Source organism: Lytechinus variegatus, chromosome 12 (genome assembly GCF_018143015.1).
Source record: "Lytechinus variegatus isolate NC3 chromosome 12, Lvar_3.0, whole genome shotgun sequence".
In the NCBI taxonomy this organism is placed as follows: domain Eukaryota; kingdom Metazoa; phylum Echinodermata; class Echinoidea; order Temnopleuroida; family Toxopneustidae; genus Lytechinus; species Lytechinus variegatus.
In genome coordinates this window covers 28843589-28863240 of record NC_054751.1, presented here as the reverse complement: position 1 = coordinate 28863240, position 19652 = coordinate 28843589, and the positions used below count along the sequence as shown (strand labels likewise).

General features: G+C 36.5%; 2 protein-coding genes across 2 annotated transcripts in view; both read left to right on the top strand.

Moving 5' to 3' along the window:
• The window catches only part of LOC121425400 (ileal sodium/bile acid cotransporter-like), a 62890-nt gene that overhangs the window by 11281 nt on the left and 31957 nt on the right, over positions 1–19652 (top strand). The window contains exons 2-3 of the mRNA XM_041621444.1: positions 13525–13718; positions 15537–15793. Of these exons, the coding sequence (XP_041477378.1) occupies positions 13553–13718; positions 15537–15793 (423 nt within the window). The 5' untranslated portion in view covers positions 13525–13552. The remainder of the gene's footprint in view (positions 1–13524; positions 13719–15536; positions 15794–19652) is intronic.
• On the top strand, positions 2403–4110 carry LOC121425399 (ileal sodium/bile acid cotransporter-like). The gene has a single exon (XM_041621443.1). The coding sequence runs from the start codon at positions 2405–2407 to the stop codon at positions 3881–3883; it is 1479 nt and encodes a 492-aa protein (XP_041477377.1). The 5' UTR covers positions 2403–2404; the 3' UTR covers positions 3884–4110.

Sequence of the window (19652 nt, the reverse complement as noted above, 5' to 3'; positions counted from 1 at the left end):
ATACACATGAATACATAGACCGACATACTTATCATTGAATTCTTCATTTCGTATGAAGTATATAAAAACGAAGCATTAAAATAGATAAGGTGATTTAAGGCGGCATCTAACTGTCATTAAACAAATCAATTCCATTCAATACATTTAACAACGAAGTCGATATAAAATCATGAATTCTGTGCTGAAAACTAATGAGAAATCCCTCTTTCTCTCTCTCTTAAGGTATTTCTATGTCAGATTTCAATCATTTTAGTTTATATTTACTCGATATACTTGTCTGTATATATATATATAAAATAAAACCATAAAGACACAAGGAAATTTACATAAAATTATAGTAAAATATCAAAGCCAATACAGTAGTTACATATCCTGACATTTATAGATGTTTTTTTCGGAAAGATTGAACTTTTCGGTGCCCCCTTTTCAAATAACTCTCTCTTACCGGGCGACGCCGGGACGTCTGTAATATTTCTCCCCCCTGATAAAAAAGAGGAAATTTATTTATAAATTATCTTCTTGAAATGTCTGTTAGGCAGTTCATCTCGCACGCACTCATCAAGTGGCTACAAACTTTTAGAAAGCTCTGAGCCTTGATTTATTGTCGCGCTGTGATTCGTCAAAAGGTTCGGAACAGAATACTAGCACCGCCTACTTTCCTTAGTTAGTCTTTAATATTCTACCTTATTGCACATTATGTCCAACTCATTCTCGAATTGATTTTCTCCCTGCATTTTCAATTCAGTGAAAAACAGAGAAAGAAGGGAGAAAGTGAGAGGGAGCATGTTGAGAAAATGAATAATAAATGATAGGGGGAATGGTGGGAGAGAAAACCTCTACTGAAATAATAGGGATTGGGACCTCTCGGTTGAAACTTCGGAAAGCAGCCTGCGCATAGTTCGAGGGAAGGCTATTAAGTGCAACCAAAACATATCGCAAACCCCGGAAGAGAGAGTCCTGTTCTCGCACTCCTAAACCTGTGGTTGTCGAATATTTCTCCTCTTTGAAACATTTACTTCGAAGCTGCTCCAAATTTGCGATTCCATTGGACCTAGACTGACTCTAGAAAAGGCAAGTATCATAGTAATTTCATATTAAATTTATTTCTTATAGTTTTTTTAATTATAATTAATTTCCTTTTGGAAATATTTTGTGTTTGTTTAATCTAAATATACATATTGCTTGATTCAACAAATCCAATATACGACAGGTGGCAATGGTCATGGTGATATAATAGATTAAATGAAATTTACTTCTATCTACGAATGAATAGGGATATTCATTTATGTACATGTATCATGTTTCCTGTAATATACACAAATGAAATTAAGATTTCTATAATCAAACGGGAAAACACGGAACTTTAGGCAATCCTTTTTTATATAGATACATAATTCGAATTGCAAGTAATAACAGAATTTGCGGAATATCACGATCATACATTCCGGGATAGAATGTTGCTTAACAGTTGCAGATGTTTAGGACTGATGTTACAATTTCTTAAGAGTTGCTCTCATCATGTTCTTTAGAAATTAATACACTGGGAGGACCGGGCGACAGCCCCCCCCCCCCCGAAAAAAATAAGGGAAGATTTATTTTTAAAACATTGTCGTATTGTATTTGTGACAATTTTCTAAGTCGGTCTCATTTTATGTTTTTGGTAATTAACCTTTTTTTCTGATAAGAGGGCATGATAATAGTTTACAGTAATAATAATTGCCTCCCAAAGAAAATTTGATTTGATTTGATTTTTGCATATATACAGTGCGTCCCAGAAAAAAACGAAACCGAAATTTATCGATGATTTATCATAACTTAATTACAAATACAACAGACAAGTGTCCTACCATTGTAAAGCTTAGAATCTCCTCTTTCATCTGAAGCTACTTACATTATTTCTCATTCACGCTTGAGTGAGTAAAAACAATTTGGAGAGGGGATACCAAAAAAGCCACTTGGCGAGGAAAAAAGTGTTAGTGCATTTACTTTATGAGTTGTAAATATATCTCCTAGTTTGTTAAGAAGAAGATATACGATTTTCTTTATGTATTCCCTTTCATTTATGTCAAATAATTGAAGTTCTTGGCAAATAAAAACCATTGAATGAAAAATAATGTACTTTAAATGCCGATTATAGACTCGCTTGTGTTGCATACTTTTTAGTATTTAGACATCAAAAAGAAAACGTTAGTTCCATAGTTCTATCATACAGAATTGACATTGAAGCCCTGACTTTGGAAATTTGTAAATGGCATATATTGTTCAGAAATTAAAAAAAATAAAATCATTGTGTCATTTCTTCCTATTTTTCTGTTTCCAGGTTTATAAAATCACAAATACTGAGTACACATGGTTAAAGAAGAGCATGACCAACGACAGACTAACAATTGCCGTCGTCATTATAATGGCTGTTGCGTCTACGGAGACATCGGCGACGGCGTCGACGACGGCGGATGGTACCGTGGTCAACGTCACCTTCGGCGATTTCCCGGCTTTGTACTCGTTCGAGAAAACGGAAAGAACCGTCAATTTAACCATTCTCGCTTACGAAGGAACGAGCACGGTAACTTTACAGTTTGATACCACGAACCCGCGGGTATTTCAAATCGTCAATCAGAGTTCAACCTACATTGAATTGTCCCCGAATGGAGATTACCCGACGAGCTTCACGTTCTTCATTCGAGGCATTGCACTGGGAATCGAAGACCTTCTGGTGGTGATGGGCAAGAATGGTTCGAGGTCGGTTGTGCACTCGATGCCGGTGAAGGTTAACTTGCAACCGAAAGCGATCTTGATCGTGGTGAAATATGTGATGTTGTTCTGTGTCATCGTCGGATTCGTCAACATGGGAGGGACGATCGACCTCAAATTGATCTGGCAAAAGTTACGCCGGCCTTGGGGAGTACTTATCGGCATCTTGTGTCAGTTCCTGATCATGCCCCCTCTCGCGTTCGGACTAGCGAAGCTGCTGAAGCTCGACCCGCCCTCCGCGGTCGGACTTGTCCTCGACGGATCTTGCCCCGGTGGTCACCTCAGCAACCTTATCAGCGTCATGCTCGACGTCGATTACGTATTGAGCCTGACGATGACTTCGTGCTCGAACATCCTTGCTATGGGGATGATGCCGCTAAACCTCTTCATCTACACGCCGCCCTTTACAGAAGGCAATGCCCAGTTGGAAACGCCCTTCATGGAGATCGGCATCCAGCTCATTCTCCTCTTCATCCCCATCTCAATCGGGATGTTCATTAAATATAAATCCCCTCGGATTAACCGCATTTGCGAGAAGCTCCTCAAACCTCTCTCCGCTTTCATCCTTGCCCTGATGCTCGCCACTAGCCTCCCGTTCCAACTCTTCATCTTCGATGCTCCTCGCGAGACCTACATAGCTGCTTTTCTCCTCCCTCTTTGCGGAGGACTACTCGGCTTGTCCATCTCCAAAATGGCTTGTCTCCCTGTTCAATCAATGGTCACCATCGCTTTGGAAACGGGCGTTCAGAATGCCATTCTCGCCACCACCATCATCGCCTTCTTCTACCCACACCCCGAATCCGAGATCGCATCCCGGGCACCGTACCTCATCCTCCTCATGACCATATTCGAAGGCATCATTCTCGTCGTCGTTTACACGTTCGTCAAGACGTTCATCTGGAAACTGCGCGAGGACGAGGAAGCCATCGTCGATGACAAGGGTGTCGATCCCGACGTCGATGGAGATGTTAATAAGAACGGAACAGTGGTGACGGGCATGACTAAAAAGTATTATCTTAACGAGGTCAACGCAAACGCTATCGATGTCGAAGCGACGAAAACGGAAATGACCCAAGGATGTCAGACTGACTTTGATGAATTCTGTTACACAAATGCAGATTTCAGTTTATAGAAGATAACCTGATCATGCGCACTAATGCCAAGTCACAACGTCGATACCGATTTCAGACCGATCAAAATCTATTACGTCATTTCCCATGGCGTTCCATAGTCCGTTTGGAGTCCGCGATCGCATTGGTGTGACTGACCATGAAGATGATATGCAAAGGAAACAGTATTCTAGATATGATAGGTGGTATTTCTGATAGCCATGTTTCAGTTGAACCTGCGTCAACGTGGATCATACTTTTATGGAGTGCTAGTTGTCAACTCATTCACAAAATTAAAAATGATTCTTACTTAATTCAGTCCCGAAATGGGAAGAATAGGAAAACACAAACATTTGAAGAATTTTGATGAAAAAATTGGTACATTGTGATATCCACGAATATAGAAGAGATATGGTGAAGTACAGCATTCCATAGACGTCTGGTGTCTAGTTTCTAGAAATCTAAATTTCTAGTTTAGACTAAGTTGAGTTATCAAAATACCACCCCTTAATTATATCTAATGTTTGTGCGTAGCCTAAGTATTTAATTGAAAACAAAGCGAAATATACCTTGACATGTTTGTGGATGTTTTTAAAACTAACAATTGACAAACTGGCTCATCGCCATAACCATGTGCAGACAAAATTCATGCGAGATAACTTCACCATATACGGAAATACACGCTTGATTTTGGTGTATGGACTTAATAATGCATCAATTTTTATAAATCTGTAACCTCAGTCACATTTGCTCTACGACCGCCGTAAATCACCCATATATGTAGCTGGTACAACAAACATTAAAACGGCTGTATTAGACTCGCCGTGCGGCGGCCGTAGAGCAAATGTGACCGAAGCTTAACTGAAGATTGACTGAGGAAAAGTGAAGGATTTGTGAAACATGGAAAGGCATTAATAGTCATGTGCAGGACTTTCTGCACTCACTGAGATTGGAGACTTTTTAAAACTATGCAATGGGGACTGATATTCTATCTTCTTTCAAGAATAAAAGAGTTGCGGCAGATTTCTTATACATATCAAATGAAAATTGCGGTGCGGTGCCTATTGCATTCGACGCGTTGTTTCCATGTTTATGAGAATTTTAACTTCACCTTAATTTCTAAAGTAATTATGTACATGTCCTTTCGAAAATCGGCCTTTGCTGAATAGGTCTTGCCGTGTTGCAATAAATGAAGTGAAATGCAAAGGTGATTGGGTGTTATCAATATAATGATAATCACTTTAAATTGTAATATGAAAATATACATCAGCTTTGGCTTTCTGTAACCATGCAATGTTGTTATGTCATTAGATGTTGTTGATTTATTTCAGTCTCTTAGCAGACTAAAGGAGAATGAGATATGCAACTTGCGTCCCTTTTTAACAAAAGACAGAAACAACTTAAATTCCACAATAATTCGGCTTCAATCTGAAAAAAGGAATGGAATTTGTGAAGATGGAACCCCATAAAAAAAAGAAATATTTATATCTTCACTAAGCCTTTTGAATCGTATCTTCAATGCAATCGAATCCATTCCACATCTTAAAATGGGAACGAACTGAACAACACTTCGTGTGATCTCTCATTGAGTGTATTAATTAGTCTTGAAAATATACATTTTGAGACAACCATCAATATAAAGAGAATGACTTAACTTATGATATTATTAATTCAGAGATACAGAGTAAGAAAATATGTCAAGTAGTTTAAATCCGTCACTAACAACAAGTTGTTTAAACTTTTACACAATCGTTTAAACTTTTTTGGAAATTGCTTAAACATCTTGTTTAAAAAGAATTAAAATACTTGTTTCAAACTTTAAACAATTGATATTAGAGTGACGGGCTTGAAATTTTAAACAGCGTTTTTACAGTTTATGGAAATATAATTAATGTGGTATGAATGTATTCATTGGTGAATTGGTATGTTATCATTAAAGTGGACCTATATTACAAGACTACGCACAGCTAAAAAGGTTACATTGTGTTGGCCAGATGTGAGTAGTTAAGAACTTGAGGTGGCGCTATTAAGGTTGTTGGTTCGTTTCTGCTTTAAAAAGAACAGAGAAAATAAATTAAAAAAATATTCCTTCTATTCTCAATTCATCAGTCTACCAACCGTTCGATAAAACACGCAGATCTGATAAGTGTTTTTTGTCACTTACACAACAACATTTTCCTATCATCCTTCACTTATGTTTCAACTGCACTATCAGAGATAAACATACCACACAGAGTACGATACAAAATATATCATCTCATATCTTTGTCACGAAAACAGTTCTCTGGCAGACAATACAAGCTGAGTTAAGTTACGAGATTATGAAGAATCAAATATTTGGCTTTATTTGAATTCTGGTTTAATGATGTGTCATCTCATGATACACGCGGTGCCAGTGGCGTAACTACGGGGGGCATGGGGGGGCACGTTCCCCCCCCCCCCATCGGCTGGCCAAAAAAAAACGGGGAGAAGGAGAAAAAGAGGGAGAAAGGAAGAGAAACGTAGTGGGGAAAGAATACATTATGTTCATTATAAAATAATGTTATATTATATCCTAATTATTTTATATTACATAAGAAGCACTTTTTCATAACTTTATAAAACATTATTTGCTCAGGGCCTATATGTCTTTATTGTTCCTGGTGCTCGCATTGACTGTTTAACGAGATATATAATCCTGTTGTACTAAAACCTCCCGTTTTCAAATCAATATATTGTACACTAAATATATTTCCTCGCAATTCGAGTTATTATTATCTTATGTAGTGACATTTGCTTCTTTTTCATGACTACTTAAAGCCCTATTTAAGGCCGGATTTAGGTCTTAATATAAAACATTTCCTTTCCGTGCTAATGTTCGCATTAGTTGATTCGTGAGATGTCTGCTCTTCATGAATTCCTAAAATCAGTCCTTAAAATGATCTCAATATCAAAAATTGTCAGCTCTCGCTTCGCGCTCGCAACATTGTTAGTGAAATACGTACGGTCTTAGTGAATCGTGCAAACAAGCCTTAGAATAACCCCTCCTCAGGTCTGAATATCCTAAATTTTCAGCTCGCGCTTCGCGCTCGCAGTATTTGATTAGTGAGATGCGTACGATAATCATGATTACCATGTCTACAAAAAGTCTTAAATGTGTTTAGATGTAATTCCAGCAAAATCAGCAAATGTGGTACTAGCATTAGATGACTATGCTGAGATATGTATACTCTTAATGGATCCCTATAATATATTCCCTGTTTGGGGTCAATATATACAAAAATTTCAGCTCGCGCTTCGCGCTCGCATTGTTTGTTTAGCAAGGCAGGCACGTATCATGATTACAAAAAATGTGCTTATAATGTCCCTTTCTAGGTTTGAATATCAAAAATTTTCAGCTCGCGCTTCGCGCTCGCATTATTCAATCAGTGAGACACATATCCGTTTAATGGCACTGCATGTCCTTGAAATGTCTCTATTAAGTCAGCATGCCTGGCAACTGAGCACGCTTCGCGCACTCCCGAAGTGACTCGAAATTTTTGCTGGTGCCCCCCATGCCGTGACCCACGGTACGCTACTGCGCGGTACAGTCATACCAATACTTGGTATTATAACGTAATACCTTCTGTCGGTCTGAATCAGTTTCGCCATTGTGGCTGTTTCCTCAGGTAGAGTCCGGGGGGGGGGTAACTCAAGCTTTTTTGGAAGAAGTCCCTAAACATGGGATATGGTTTTATGCTGGAAAATACCTAAATATGGCCCCAATTTTTAGATACTGACCTTAAACGTGCTGGGTCCATGCCCCCAACTTTTAAAAACTGACCTTAAACATGGGTTCATATATTCTCCTTAAATTTTGGGTGATAATCCTTTATTTTTGCTTGTCAAATTTCAATATATCCTTAATAATTGGTACCTTTTTAGCCAAAATGACCGGTAAATATGGGTATGGACTTTGAACCTTCAGCCGCACACCCCCGTCCAAACCAAATCTAAGTACCTCCCCCCCCCTAGACCGGAAACAGATCGCAGAATGAAGCGTGAAGAGATATATACTAGTAATATGTTGAGGGCAGTCAATGATGACTATTTTTTTTATCATGTTTATGTCATAACAACGACTGCTTATGAATAATACAAAAGATTAGACCTTACATTCCTGACTAAAACAACGAAAAATGTTTGTCAACAAAGTCAAATGAATATCTTGAACTGTATGTCATTGACTTGTCTATAATCACTATCTTTCAGTCCATGTGAGTGGGTGAAGGTGAATAATCGAAAGCGAAAAACAGGTCATATTTAAAAGAGTCGGTTTAATTCGCAAACTTGAATCTGTCAAAGTCCGTAATTGAACTGACATCGGGCGGGGGGGGGGTCTTTCCACAAAATAGGGTAAACCAATTGTGTTGGGATGAAATTGCTTTTTATTCGATACAGTACTATTTAACATTGAGTCATTCCAATGAATGCAAGTCGCTGCATAACGAATAAAAATTTACATTCGCGCTCTACTCGTGACCGCATTAATCAGAAATGCAAACCTCTGGTGTATGTGGATATGTTTCTTTCGATTAAGAATGTTTATATACTGTTTCATGGTTTGAAGTATCGACTTTGAGGGTAAATTCGAGGGGTTTGATTTGCACTCTTTTCAAAGGTGGTTTAATCCAGGGGTTTCGGGATCATAATAGACCAGTTCGTAGTTACTTCATGGACAATTTTGGTCAAATGACCTTTCATTTCTTTCAATATGATATGCAGATTTCAAAGCAAGATATTATTACGCAAGCTTGCCTTACACAGCATGATGAAGAAATAGACCTGGGGCCCGTTGTAGAAAGAGTTGCAATCAATCGCGTAACTTGATTTTCAACCAACCAGCAGCGCGCATTTGGGACTTGCGATTGATTTTTTGGCTTGCGTTTGATTTTTGGCTTGCGTTTAAACGCAACTCTTTCTGCAACGGACCCCAGATAGCGCATCAGTGAACACTATTAATTTATTTGTTGCATTTTCACTTTGAATGCATAGCATGTTGTACAATAAGCGCGGAAAACTTTGAAATATACCAGCCATTCGTGGATTCATTGTTGTTGTTTTTTGTGGATGTAAATGAAAAACACAATTCAAAAGAATACATGAATAATCAAGACATCAAAGTAGGTGCTTATCGCATTAACTTTTAAACCACCATGCAATTTTAGTACCAATGACCTTCCTCTGATCATGCACAGAAAAGAATGGGTCTAATTTTTATGTGCATATTGCATTGCGATTGATGACAAAATATTCGACAACCATCATGGCAGTCTTTTACATCGCTCAAGTATTTTAAGGAATCGATTCTTACCAGGTAGTTGTACCAGTATAATTCAACTGGGTCGAGCTTGCCATATAATAATATAGATTAATATAGATTAATATTAGAAGGCAAATTTTATCATAACATTTTATCTTGCCATGAAGTTTTCCTTCTCCCCAAATTTCAAGATCTCATTTCTTGGTCCGCCCCGATGTGAGTTTCAGGCTTGATTGTTACAGAATTGAATGGGTGTCAAAGAACAAGTGATATTATGTCAGTGACTGTCGGCTATACCAGACGAAATACGCCTTGCGTGAGACTGAAAGCCTACACCCCCTTTGCGTTTAAAGAGCACCAAAACATCGAATCGAATTAAAGGTTTATTCACTGACTTTTAGCAAGATATTTCTCGTTCTTGCGGTCTATCCAGGGGCGGATCAAGAAACTGCCGAAGGGGTGACACATTTTCCAGAGAAAAAAAATCATTTGACAAGAAAAAGCAAAAAAAAAAAATAAATAAATAAAATAAAGGGCTTCATTTTCAAATGAATGACATTTTTACATTACAAATTTGAATTCAAGGGGGAGGGGCACGGGCCGGCTGTGCCCCCCCCCTCTGGATCCGCCAGTGGGTCCATCTATGTGTATGTGTGTGTGTGTGTTTTCCCTGCCGACAATGACCCCGCCCGCCGGTGACGCGACATTTGCTCCTGCGACAATTGCTCCTGTCGTATATACTATCTCAGAAGGCTTAGGATAAGAGTTACACTGTTAGAAAATTTATCCTCAAAATAAAAGAAGTTCCTGCAGCAGAGTCCCGAGAACACCTGTAATCTTACCGATTTGCGTAATCTTACAAGAAATTGGTATTTGGAGTATGGAATCTTACAAATTTCCTTGAATAAAACATCCTTTTCCCCTTTTTAAACAGACCTGTTCTGTTAAATTACAGAAAAATTTCATGTTTTATGAATTTACAGAATGATTCTGTTATTGCTTTCTGCAAAATCTTCTGTTTATTTTCTGTAAAATCACGTTTTTTTTAACAGTGTAGGATTGTAATCGAGTTATTTGTTCCAGGATAATGTAAAAATAAGGTTTTATTTAGTTTTGGAGGTTAGAGTTTCACTTAATGTGCAGATGTTCCATCGGAGCTGCAGTTGTCACCGGAGCAAATTTCATGGAACCGCCCCGCCCATCCCCCAAAAGGTTCTGAAGCTTTAAGAGGAGCAGAGCAGTTTATCCCTTGCGCTCCTCTCGCGATATAACTGGTCATGATATGATTTCGGTTGAAACATAACATTTTCTAAATTGCTCATAAAAATTCCTCCATTCATTATCATAGAAATCCTTTATCATTATCATTGTTCCATAAGTTGGCTCAGTCGGTAAAGCGTCTGCCTGTCGGATCAAAGATCGTGGGTTCGATCTTTGATTCGGCTGAAGCCACTGCGTTTTGTGTAAACGTCTCGCCCCTGTTCCATAGATGCAGGCTATGTTACATAGGAAAACACTCCATCCCTCGGATAGGACGTTAAATGGAGGTAGGAGAGACCTGCGGGTCGGTCACAGTGATTCAGTTCGTTTTCCGCCTCCCATATATATATTTTTCATAAGTTTCGACATTTACTCGATATCGACACTTAATTGGGTTTTTCAAATATGTCTTTAAAACTTAGTATGGATTCAGAGAATGATTTTAGGAAAATATGATGACGTCTTTCATCTGAAGAAGTCATTTTTAATCAAGCCATTTGTATTAGAGTTTGGGAATGAATATTTTCGGTCATCTCATGAAGTTGTTAATGCATTTTGGAAAGACGTATTTCATCTTTTTGTTAATTCAAGCTGACCTATTAATAATAATAATAATAATAGCCAATTTTTATAAAGCGCTTTTCCCAGAGTGGCCCAAAGCGCGTTACAGCATATTATTACCCCGGTCATTGTTCTTTGTGTAGAAACAATGCTATTCAAATACAGAATAAGTCTGTATTTTTTCAATCATTGTATGAATATGGGATTAGATTTATTAATGACCTGATTCATGATAAAGGAAATTTACTTACTCATGATGAATGTGAACAAAATTTTGTTTTATAGTAAATTATTTGTCTCATTTTTCGATAAGACGGACAATAAATGTGACACCAAACAAATCACAATAACAACATGCAGGCCACTTCTTTCTGTTAATAACAAAAACGAGCTCCAAAGGCAACTCATCTCTTTTGATGTATTACAACTAAAGATGCTTTTATACAATAGATGAAATACTCTGTCACGGACAGGTTCTTCTCCTTCCAGAACTTTTGATGATGCAACACTAAAGAAATTCTGATGAAAATCTGCTGAGGACCCATGCCCGCGTGCATGCCATGTCCTTCTCTTCTAACTGGTTGGGTGTGTCTGTCTCAAGTGCATTTTCCTAATAAATGTTCAGCTGACATGGCTGCGTGGACGGAACATGATCAATCTTAATTTGCATATTTGCACCTTCCTGGAAACTCCCAAATACAAAAGCCTATCCTGGGATGAATAGAGTAAGGCACGCATTTATCTGGCATTAAAGACTTTATAGACAAGACCACCTTCACACTACAAAATTGAACCTCATTCTCCAGCACTAATCGTATTCATTTCAACGACCTCTGGCATAAGAGAAACTGTAGACAAGACCTTTTTCACACTAAAAAAAATAAATCTCATTTCCTTACACTAAAAACGTTCACTACCACCACCAATATGGCACAATAAAAACATTGTTTTATTTTTTCTATTCTGTCTTAATCTTTACTTACTGTAAATGATACATAAGTAGTAAATGCAATTCCAATTCCACTATGACAATGACGGTAGAGGCTACTACTACTACTGCCAGAGTATTTTGATAGGGGGGGGAACTACCCAAATTTAATGAAATCCAATTCAATTCATTTATTCAACCATCAAAATGATAAACAGAAGATAAGAGATTCACAAAGTAATAGAAAATAAAGAATATATATATGGATATATAGGGGTGTTCATCACAGGACATGAATACAAATATCGAATTAAAGAGAATAGAAATCACATTGTTTATAATAAAACAAAAATGAAATATATATTATGATAAGATATAATAAGATAATATGATTAAGTTAAACACTCCTGCAGCAAAACAAAAAGGGAGTAATAAAAAAATTGTAATAATAATATTCATAGTAAGCTTAAGACATGCATTGTACTTATACCTCAGTCATTAGAATCAATCAGTCATTCCTACACACAATGTATGCACATCCTCCAATCCGTGGGGTGTAACAAGAATAATACAGACCGTTCTATTTTCTATTTCAATAATTTTCTGTTCTCGTCTTCTTTCTTCGCCTTTCCTCCTCCTTTTCTCTATTTTCAATACATCAATGTATGATAGGACGGTTATCCACTGCCCCAGCACGGTCCCTGAAAACGGATGTGATGATGATGATGATGTTGTATTGATGTGATAGTGGTGGTGATGATGATGATGATGACGACGACGACGATGTTGATGATGCTGCTGCTGATGATGATGGTGATGATAATAATGATGATGATGGTGATGATGACGATGATGATAATACTGATGATGATGGTGATGAAGATGATAATGATGATGATGATGATGATGATGGAGAAGATGGTGATGGTGATGATGGCGATAGTGGTGGTGGTAATCATGGTAAATTGTCGATTCGTCCACTGCCAACTCGTCCACTCACCATTTGGTCGTCCTTCATTTAGTCTAATGCCAGTCCGTCCATCAACATTTCATCTAACAACAATTTGATCCAATAATCATTTGGTCCAATCATCACTTCTTCTAATCACCAGTTGGTCTATGACCATTTCGTCTCATAACCAGTTAGTCTAATACTCGTTTAGTTTCATTTATTTTGCCCAATTAACACTTAATATGATTAGACCAAATGGTAATGGACTAAATGGCTAATAGACCAACTGGTTATTAGACGAAATGGTGAGTGGACGAATTGGCAATTAGACCATGTGGATATTGGATGAACTGACGATAAAATAAAAATATTAGAACTAATAATAATAATGATAAATGAATAAAACTTATAAAAAATAAATAAATAAAAAAATATTAAAAAATAAATATATACATGTAAAAATCATTTTAAAAAAATCACCACCGAGAAAAACAGAAAAAAGGATTAAAAAAAGAAAATAAAAGAAAAATGGTATAAATCAATTTCAGAATATTTTGTCTAAATCTATCAAAAATAGATCAATTTTTTTCTCTCTCGCTTTGCTAACTCGAGACTTTAAAGAAAATGATGATCATCATCACCATATTAACTCTCTTTCTCTCTGTGTCTTCCTTCCAAATAGATATGAGAGTCGATCATCGCCACCAAGGATGGCCTATCACCTCACCCCACTGCTCGTGACAACATCCCTCCTCCTGATGATATTTTTAGGTGCCCCCACCCCCACCTCGGCAGTCGACGCCTCCCCGGCATCACCCGATCAGCTCGCCCTCATCAACCATACCTTTGGCACGGAAAACATCTATCTCTTCGAAGGTTGGTCATTGAGAGTGGGAAATGGGAAAAACCAAGAAGTTACCTGGGTGGTGTTTCATAAACTGTTCGTAAAATTAAGCACTACCTATTACGCGTGACTGGAACCTGTTCTCAGGCGCAATATCAGTTACATAGGGATATCATTTAGAACAAGAAATGGTCACCAGTCGTGCGTAAAGTCATTCGTAACTTACGAACAGCTTTATGAAACGGGCCACAGGTGGGTGTTTGAGAAAGCTGTTCGTAAGTTAAGAGCGACTTTATTAAAGACTGTAAGTTAAGAGCGACTTTTCTAAAGACTGGTTATCATCTCTTGCGGTAAATGGTATATAAGCCTACGTGGTATATACCAAAATCTTTATTGGGGATGGTTTTGCACGTGAGAAAGGATCACCAGTCGTTCTTAAAGTCGCTCTTAACTTACGAACAGCTTTATTAAACGGCCCCTAGCATAGTAACTCCTTGGTAAATCCCCATCGATTGTGATTTTAAATAAATTCAAACCATTACAACATCTTATTTAGCAAAGTATTTCTTTACTTTGTGGGGTTTAGTGTATAATCATTCACGATATATATATATATATATATATATTTTCATATCCTTGTTTTGTATTTTTCATGTTTGACGCGTTTATTGTAGCCAATCTTTTATATCTATTTATTTATGCAAACATATTTCGATTATTTCAGATAAGATTTTTCATATTAAGGTGCTTGCATGTGTTTCCTTCTAAGGTGCCTTCATCGCTTTGTTACTGTTTTATCAACGTCGTTACAGCTATAAAATAAGTTAGTTGCCCAAGGGGACAGGAATTATCATCCATCTTTTCGGGCCTCCATCTTCATATAATATCATTGTTAGCTATGTGAAATCATTTCATTAAAAGTCGATATATTTGAATCAACTTCACTGTTTTAAAAATTGCAGAAATAAAGGCAAACAAATAAAAAAAATGTTTCAAAAGACGAAATGAATATTTCCTAAAATTTTATTTGTGATTTTTTCACAAAGTTTTTGTTTCCTGCTCACCAAAGTATCTTCATATTAATTGTACCTATTTTTTGTATTCATTTTCAACGTCATTTGCAATAAGATACATTTAACATGTTTAATGCTATAGTAAATGTATCTTCTTGCAAATAATAGCAAATGATCGGGGAAAGAGCTATGTAAAAATATCACGGATCTTAAAGGAATGCTCCGGGCTGCAAATTAGATCCAAATAAATAGAGTAAAATTCACAAAGCAAATTAATGAAAATTGATCAAATCGGATAACAAATAACAAAGTTATTGAAGATTTGCATTATTCCAGTAAAAAAGTTCTAGGCATATCTTCATGAATATTCATTAGGTGGGCTGATAATGTCACATCCCACTTTCCTTTTTCTTATATTATTACATGATTTTTTTCTTCATAAATGTGTAAATGATGTGTCTCCATTATCATGAATTCAGTTGCAGCAAGAAAATAACTAATGCACTCAATCAGTTATCAATCCAAGTGTTAGTTCTTGGTAAAAAATTGTTGAATAAAAGTAATTTCATGTAATAAAATACAAAAGAACACGTGGGTATATGACATCATCAGCCCACCTAATAAATATTTATGAAGACATGCCAAAAACTGTTTCACCGGAATAATGCAAATCTTTAAAATTCAATAACTTTGTTATCCAATTTTGATCAAATTTTCAGCAGTTTGCTTTGTGAATTTTACTCTATTCATTGAGAAATAAACATCTTCAGCCCGCAGCATCCCTTTAATATATCATTTTAAAATTTATCTTTATATGTAAAAATTTGTTTTAAAAAGGTGAAGAAATTGAAGTCAATTTCACTGTCTTATACTACTACGGTACGGAGACTGTCATCATCACCTTCGAGAGCGAAAGGGAATTTAACTTTGAGATCGTCAACGCATCCGACGTCGCATTCACCCTGACGCCATCAGACGAGTACCCGAAAACGATGACGTTCAATCTTCGTGGTAGTCATATCTCGATCTCAGAGATGTCGGTGCTGATGACGGTCGACGAGTACGTGTTCAACATCGGGTCGGTGACTGTTAAGGTATGGTGACATCGTAAATGACCAAATTTTATTATTCAAACCTTCTCTTTACATATTTCCACTTCGTTTGTTTTTATTGGTGCTTTGTAGTTTCTTCTGCTTCTTCTTTTCATATTCTTTTTTCTCCCGTCTTTTCTTTACGTTTTTCTTGTCTTCCTCTAATGACTTCCTCTTTTTCTTCTTCTTTTGCTTTTCATCCCTCTTTTCTTCTACTTCTGTTTCTCTTATTCTTCTTCTCATTCTGTTTCTGCTTCTTCTCACTTTTACTCTTCTTCTTCGCTGTCTTCTTCCTCTCCTCTTGCTTCTACTATATTTCAATAACTTCTTATGCCATAATATACATTTCTTGCATCTCCTATCTCTATCCACCTATCTATCCATCTATCTCTCTATCTCTATCTATCTATCTATCTATCTATCTATCTATCTCTATCTATCATCTCTATCTATCTATCTATCTATCTATATATATATATCTATCTATCTCCACATCATCTACCAAGTTTACATTCCCTCTTTATTTCAGTGGCACATTCAACGTTTTCTTGTCCTATGTCATTCGGCTAATAAATAATTGTGTCAATTCGAGAGAAAAACAAAATAGGTAAAAATGTCAAAAACATAAATGAAAAAGGATAACTTGAATGAAAGATGTTTGGCTACAGAAGGGATATCACCTTACAACATCGGGGTGAAAGCTTATATCATTTGCTATCTTGATAAGATCTAAATGTCGAGTCAAATATTCAAATCTTTGATATGCTATAACGAGTAAAATTAGTATTAAAAGAAAAAGGGGATGCTGGCTTAATATCATGATAATTTTCGGAGGCATTCTGCTAATGAATATGTATGTAATATGATCGATACGACCTATTTTTATATTCCATATAGGCCTATACCCATTCTATTGAAAATTTCTCAGCTTGAATTTTGCAAGGATTGTAAGTCATTCGTTTATGATTGATTTACAGATTTTGAGTGATTTTTTTTGCAAGAAGTCATATTTTGGGAAATCGCCAGGAAGCTGTAGCTCATTGTGATCCCGGTATAATTAATACTTAAAATGGAAAAAGAAAAGAAAACTGAACGTTAAGAAAAAGATTTCTAAAAAGAACAAGAGAAAACGAAAAGAAGATAAATGAAGATGATAATAATATTTATGACGATGACGATGATGCTGATGATAAAAATAATGATATAATGACACTAGTGATAATAATAAAGATGAAAATTATGATAACGAGGAGAGAAATAATGATGGTTATTGCTATCATCATCACTACATTCTTAAAATAGTTAGGCAAAAATGCCCAACTTTTAACCAACCCTGGGCAACATGCTGTCAACACAACTATTTGTTAAACTCTGTCCAAACTAGGTAATAAAAACTAATATTTGGGTAATAAATTCGCTCAATTTGATAATAATTGGCCAGAATATATATTCTTTACCAACATACATGTACATTACCCCCACACAGTGGGCAGTATGTTGCCCAATATTTCAATTGTGTATAATTCAAACTAATTTATCCTATTACGGTGATGACAAGAAGATAAGGAAAAAAGGAAGAAGATAAATGGGATCTTTATTAAAAGAAAAAAAAATAATCCACTAAAGCATAAGTTAAATCATCCAGTGGAAATGTATACCGGATATATTGTAGTGTATATTACCAGTTGTGAGAATTATGTTTTCTATTCGCAAGAAGAAGAAGAAGAAGGAGAAAATGATGATGAAGAAGAAGGAGAAGAAGAATAGGAAGAAGGAGAAGAAAATGATGATGATAATGATGTTGATAAAGATGATGATGATGATGATGATGATGTTGATGATGATGATGATGATGATGATGATGATGAAGTAAAAGAAGAAGAAAAAGATGATGAAATAGAAGAACAAGAGGAGGAGGAGGAAGACGAAGTTGAAGAATAAAAAAAATATAAGTACAAAGCTTGGCTGCTGTGGCCTACTTAGAACATAACGTTAAACGCTACCGAAAACCTTTGTTTGCCCTTTCTCATCTTTCAGGTTGATTCTCATCATTAGTGTATTAAAAATGATACCAATACCTTTCAATCGGCACACGCTTGTCAAAATTAATTCATATTGATGTGCTTTTTATCTCAAAGGGACCAGGAAATATCATATTTTCCCCTCTTGGTCAAACTCTGCCTTAACTTTGGTGACCTGTTGCATGTCTAATCTTCTGAAACCTGCTTCTTGACGCGAGGGGTTGAGATCTGTTACAAACAGTGGCATAAATGAGGGTGTTATTGGATATTGTGAGTATAGAAATGCCCAGGCACGCATGAGGGCTGATGGGGAATTGCCCCCCTCCCAAAAAAAATAAATAAATAGATAAATAACAATAATAAATAAATGAATAAATAATTAAAATAATGATAATAATAATGATAACGATAAAATGGAGAAAGAAAGAAAGAATAATAGTAACAATAATAAATAAGAGAGGGGAGACGGAGAGGGGAAGAAAAAAGAGGTAGAGGTAGGTAGCGGTGAAAAGGAAGGGAAAATGAGAGAGAAGAAAAAGAGAAATAAGGAAACGGAAAGAAAATGGCGGTAAAAAAAAACGACGGAAAAGGAAAAGAATGGAAAGCAAAAGAAGCCACACTGAAATCAAGAAGAAAAAAGGGGATGGGAGACAAAAATGGATAGCCTCTGTCCATTATTAGGCTGATATAAAGGACAGGTCTCACTTAGCTTGCCAGGGTTGATGGGGCCTTACCCCACCCCCTATTCTTCCCCCCCAAAAAAAAAAAGAATCGTAGTGGAAGGCAGAGAGGAAAGGTAAAATAAAATGAAGATAAAGGGGGGGGGAGAGACCTTGTCGAAATGATCCGGCACCACCACACGCATGAAAAAAGAATAGTGAACGGGGTAAAGAAATTAAAATATGAAAGAGTCCTTGATTAAAACGGTCTCTTTCTCACGCTGCTTGCTTAGCTTAATTAACCCCTTCCAGGAAGTAGAAGAGATAGACACAGATAATAAAGGAATGTAGAATACTAGTAGACAACGGAAAACTGAGAAGGAAAAGAAGAGTATACAGAGAGAAAGAAAGAAAGAAGAAGAAAGAAAATAGCAAGAGGAAAAAAAAGGAAAGAAAACATTAAAATATCAGTTGTTATTTTTAAGAACAAAATTGCAGATTGGGCCTAGAAGCCACTGCATGTCTCCTCTTATACAAAACAAATTAGAAAAGGAAATAATTGCTAAGATATATAGGAGGATCGGGCGAAAGCGACCGAGCCTCCCTATTGGCGGCACGGGCGTCATACCAGGGTGAGGGTCAGGGGGACAATCTCCCCCCCCCCAAAAAAAAAATAAATAAATAAATAAATTTATAGATGGGGACACAATGTGCGATGTCCCTAAAATTAAGTAGTAAATCAATAAATCGATTAATTGATTGATGATATTTGGAAGTCTTGTCCTGATATATTTAATGACAAACGTATCCGCATATTAATTTTCCTACGTGATTGTCATCCAATACAGCGTTCCTTTTCGGGAGCGAGAAACCTCACTTTGCATTTCGAGCTCGTATTTTAGTGAGATACAGAACCTAAAGTTTTATGATTACAGAAAGTGGTTATGATGTTTTTTTTTCAGGTTTGAATATAAAAAAAAAAACAAAGCTCGTTCTACGCACTAGAATTCTTTGATTAGAGATACGACTTCTCTTTGATATCTAGAAATAGCCTGTCGTGTGCTTTTTAAAAAAGGGAAACTATCTCGTGCATCGCGCTTGCATTCGGTTAATTAGATTAACCTTCTTTTCATGATTACAAACAGTGCATTAAATGTACCATTGCTATAGGTCCGTATTTCC

Coding starts and splice junctions, on each gene's coding strand:
- LOC121425399 (XM_041621443.1), top strand. CDS start 2,405: ATGGCTGTTGCGTCTACGGAGACATCGGCGACGGCGTCGACGACGGCG.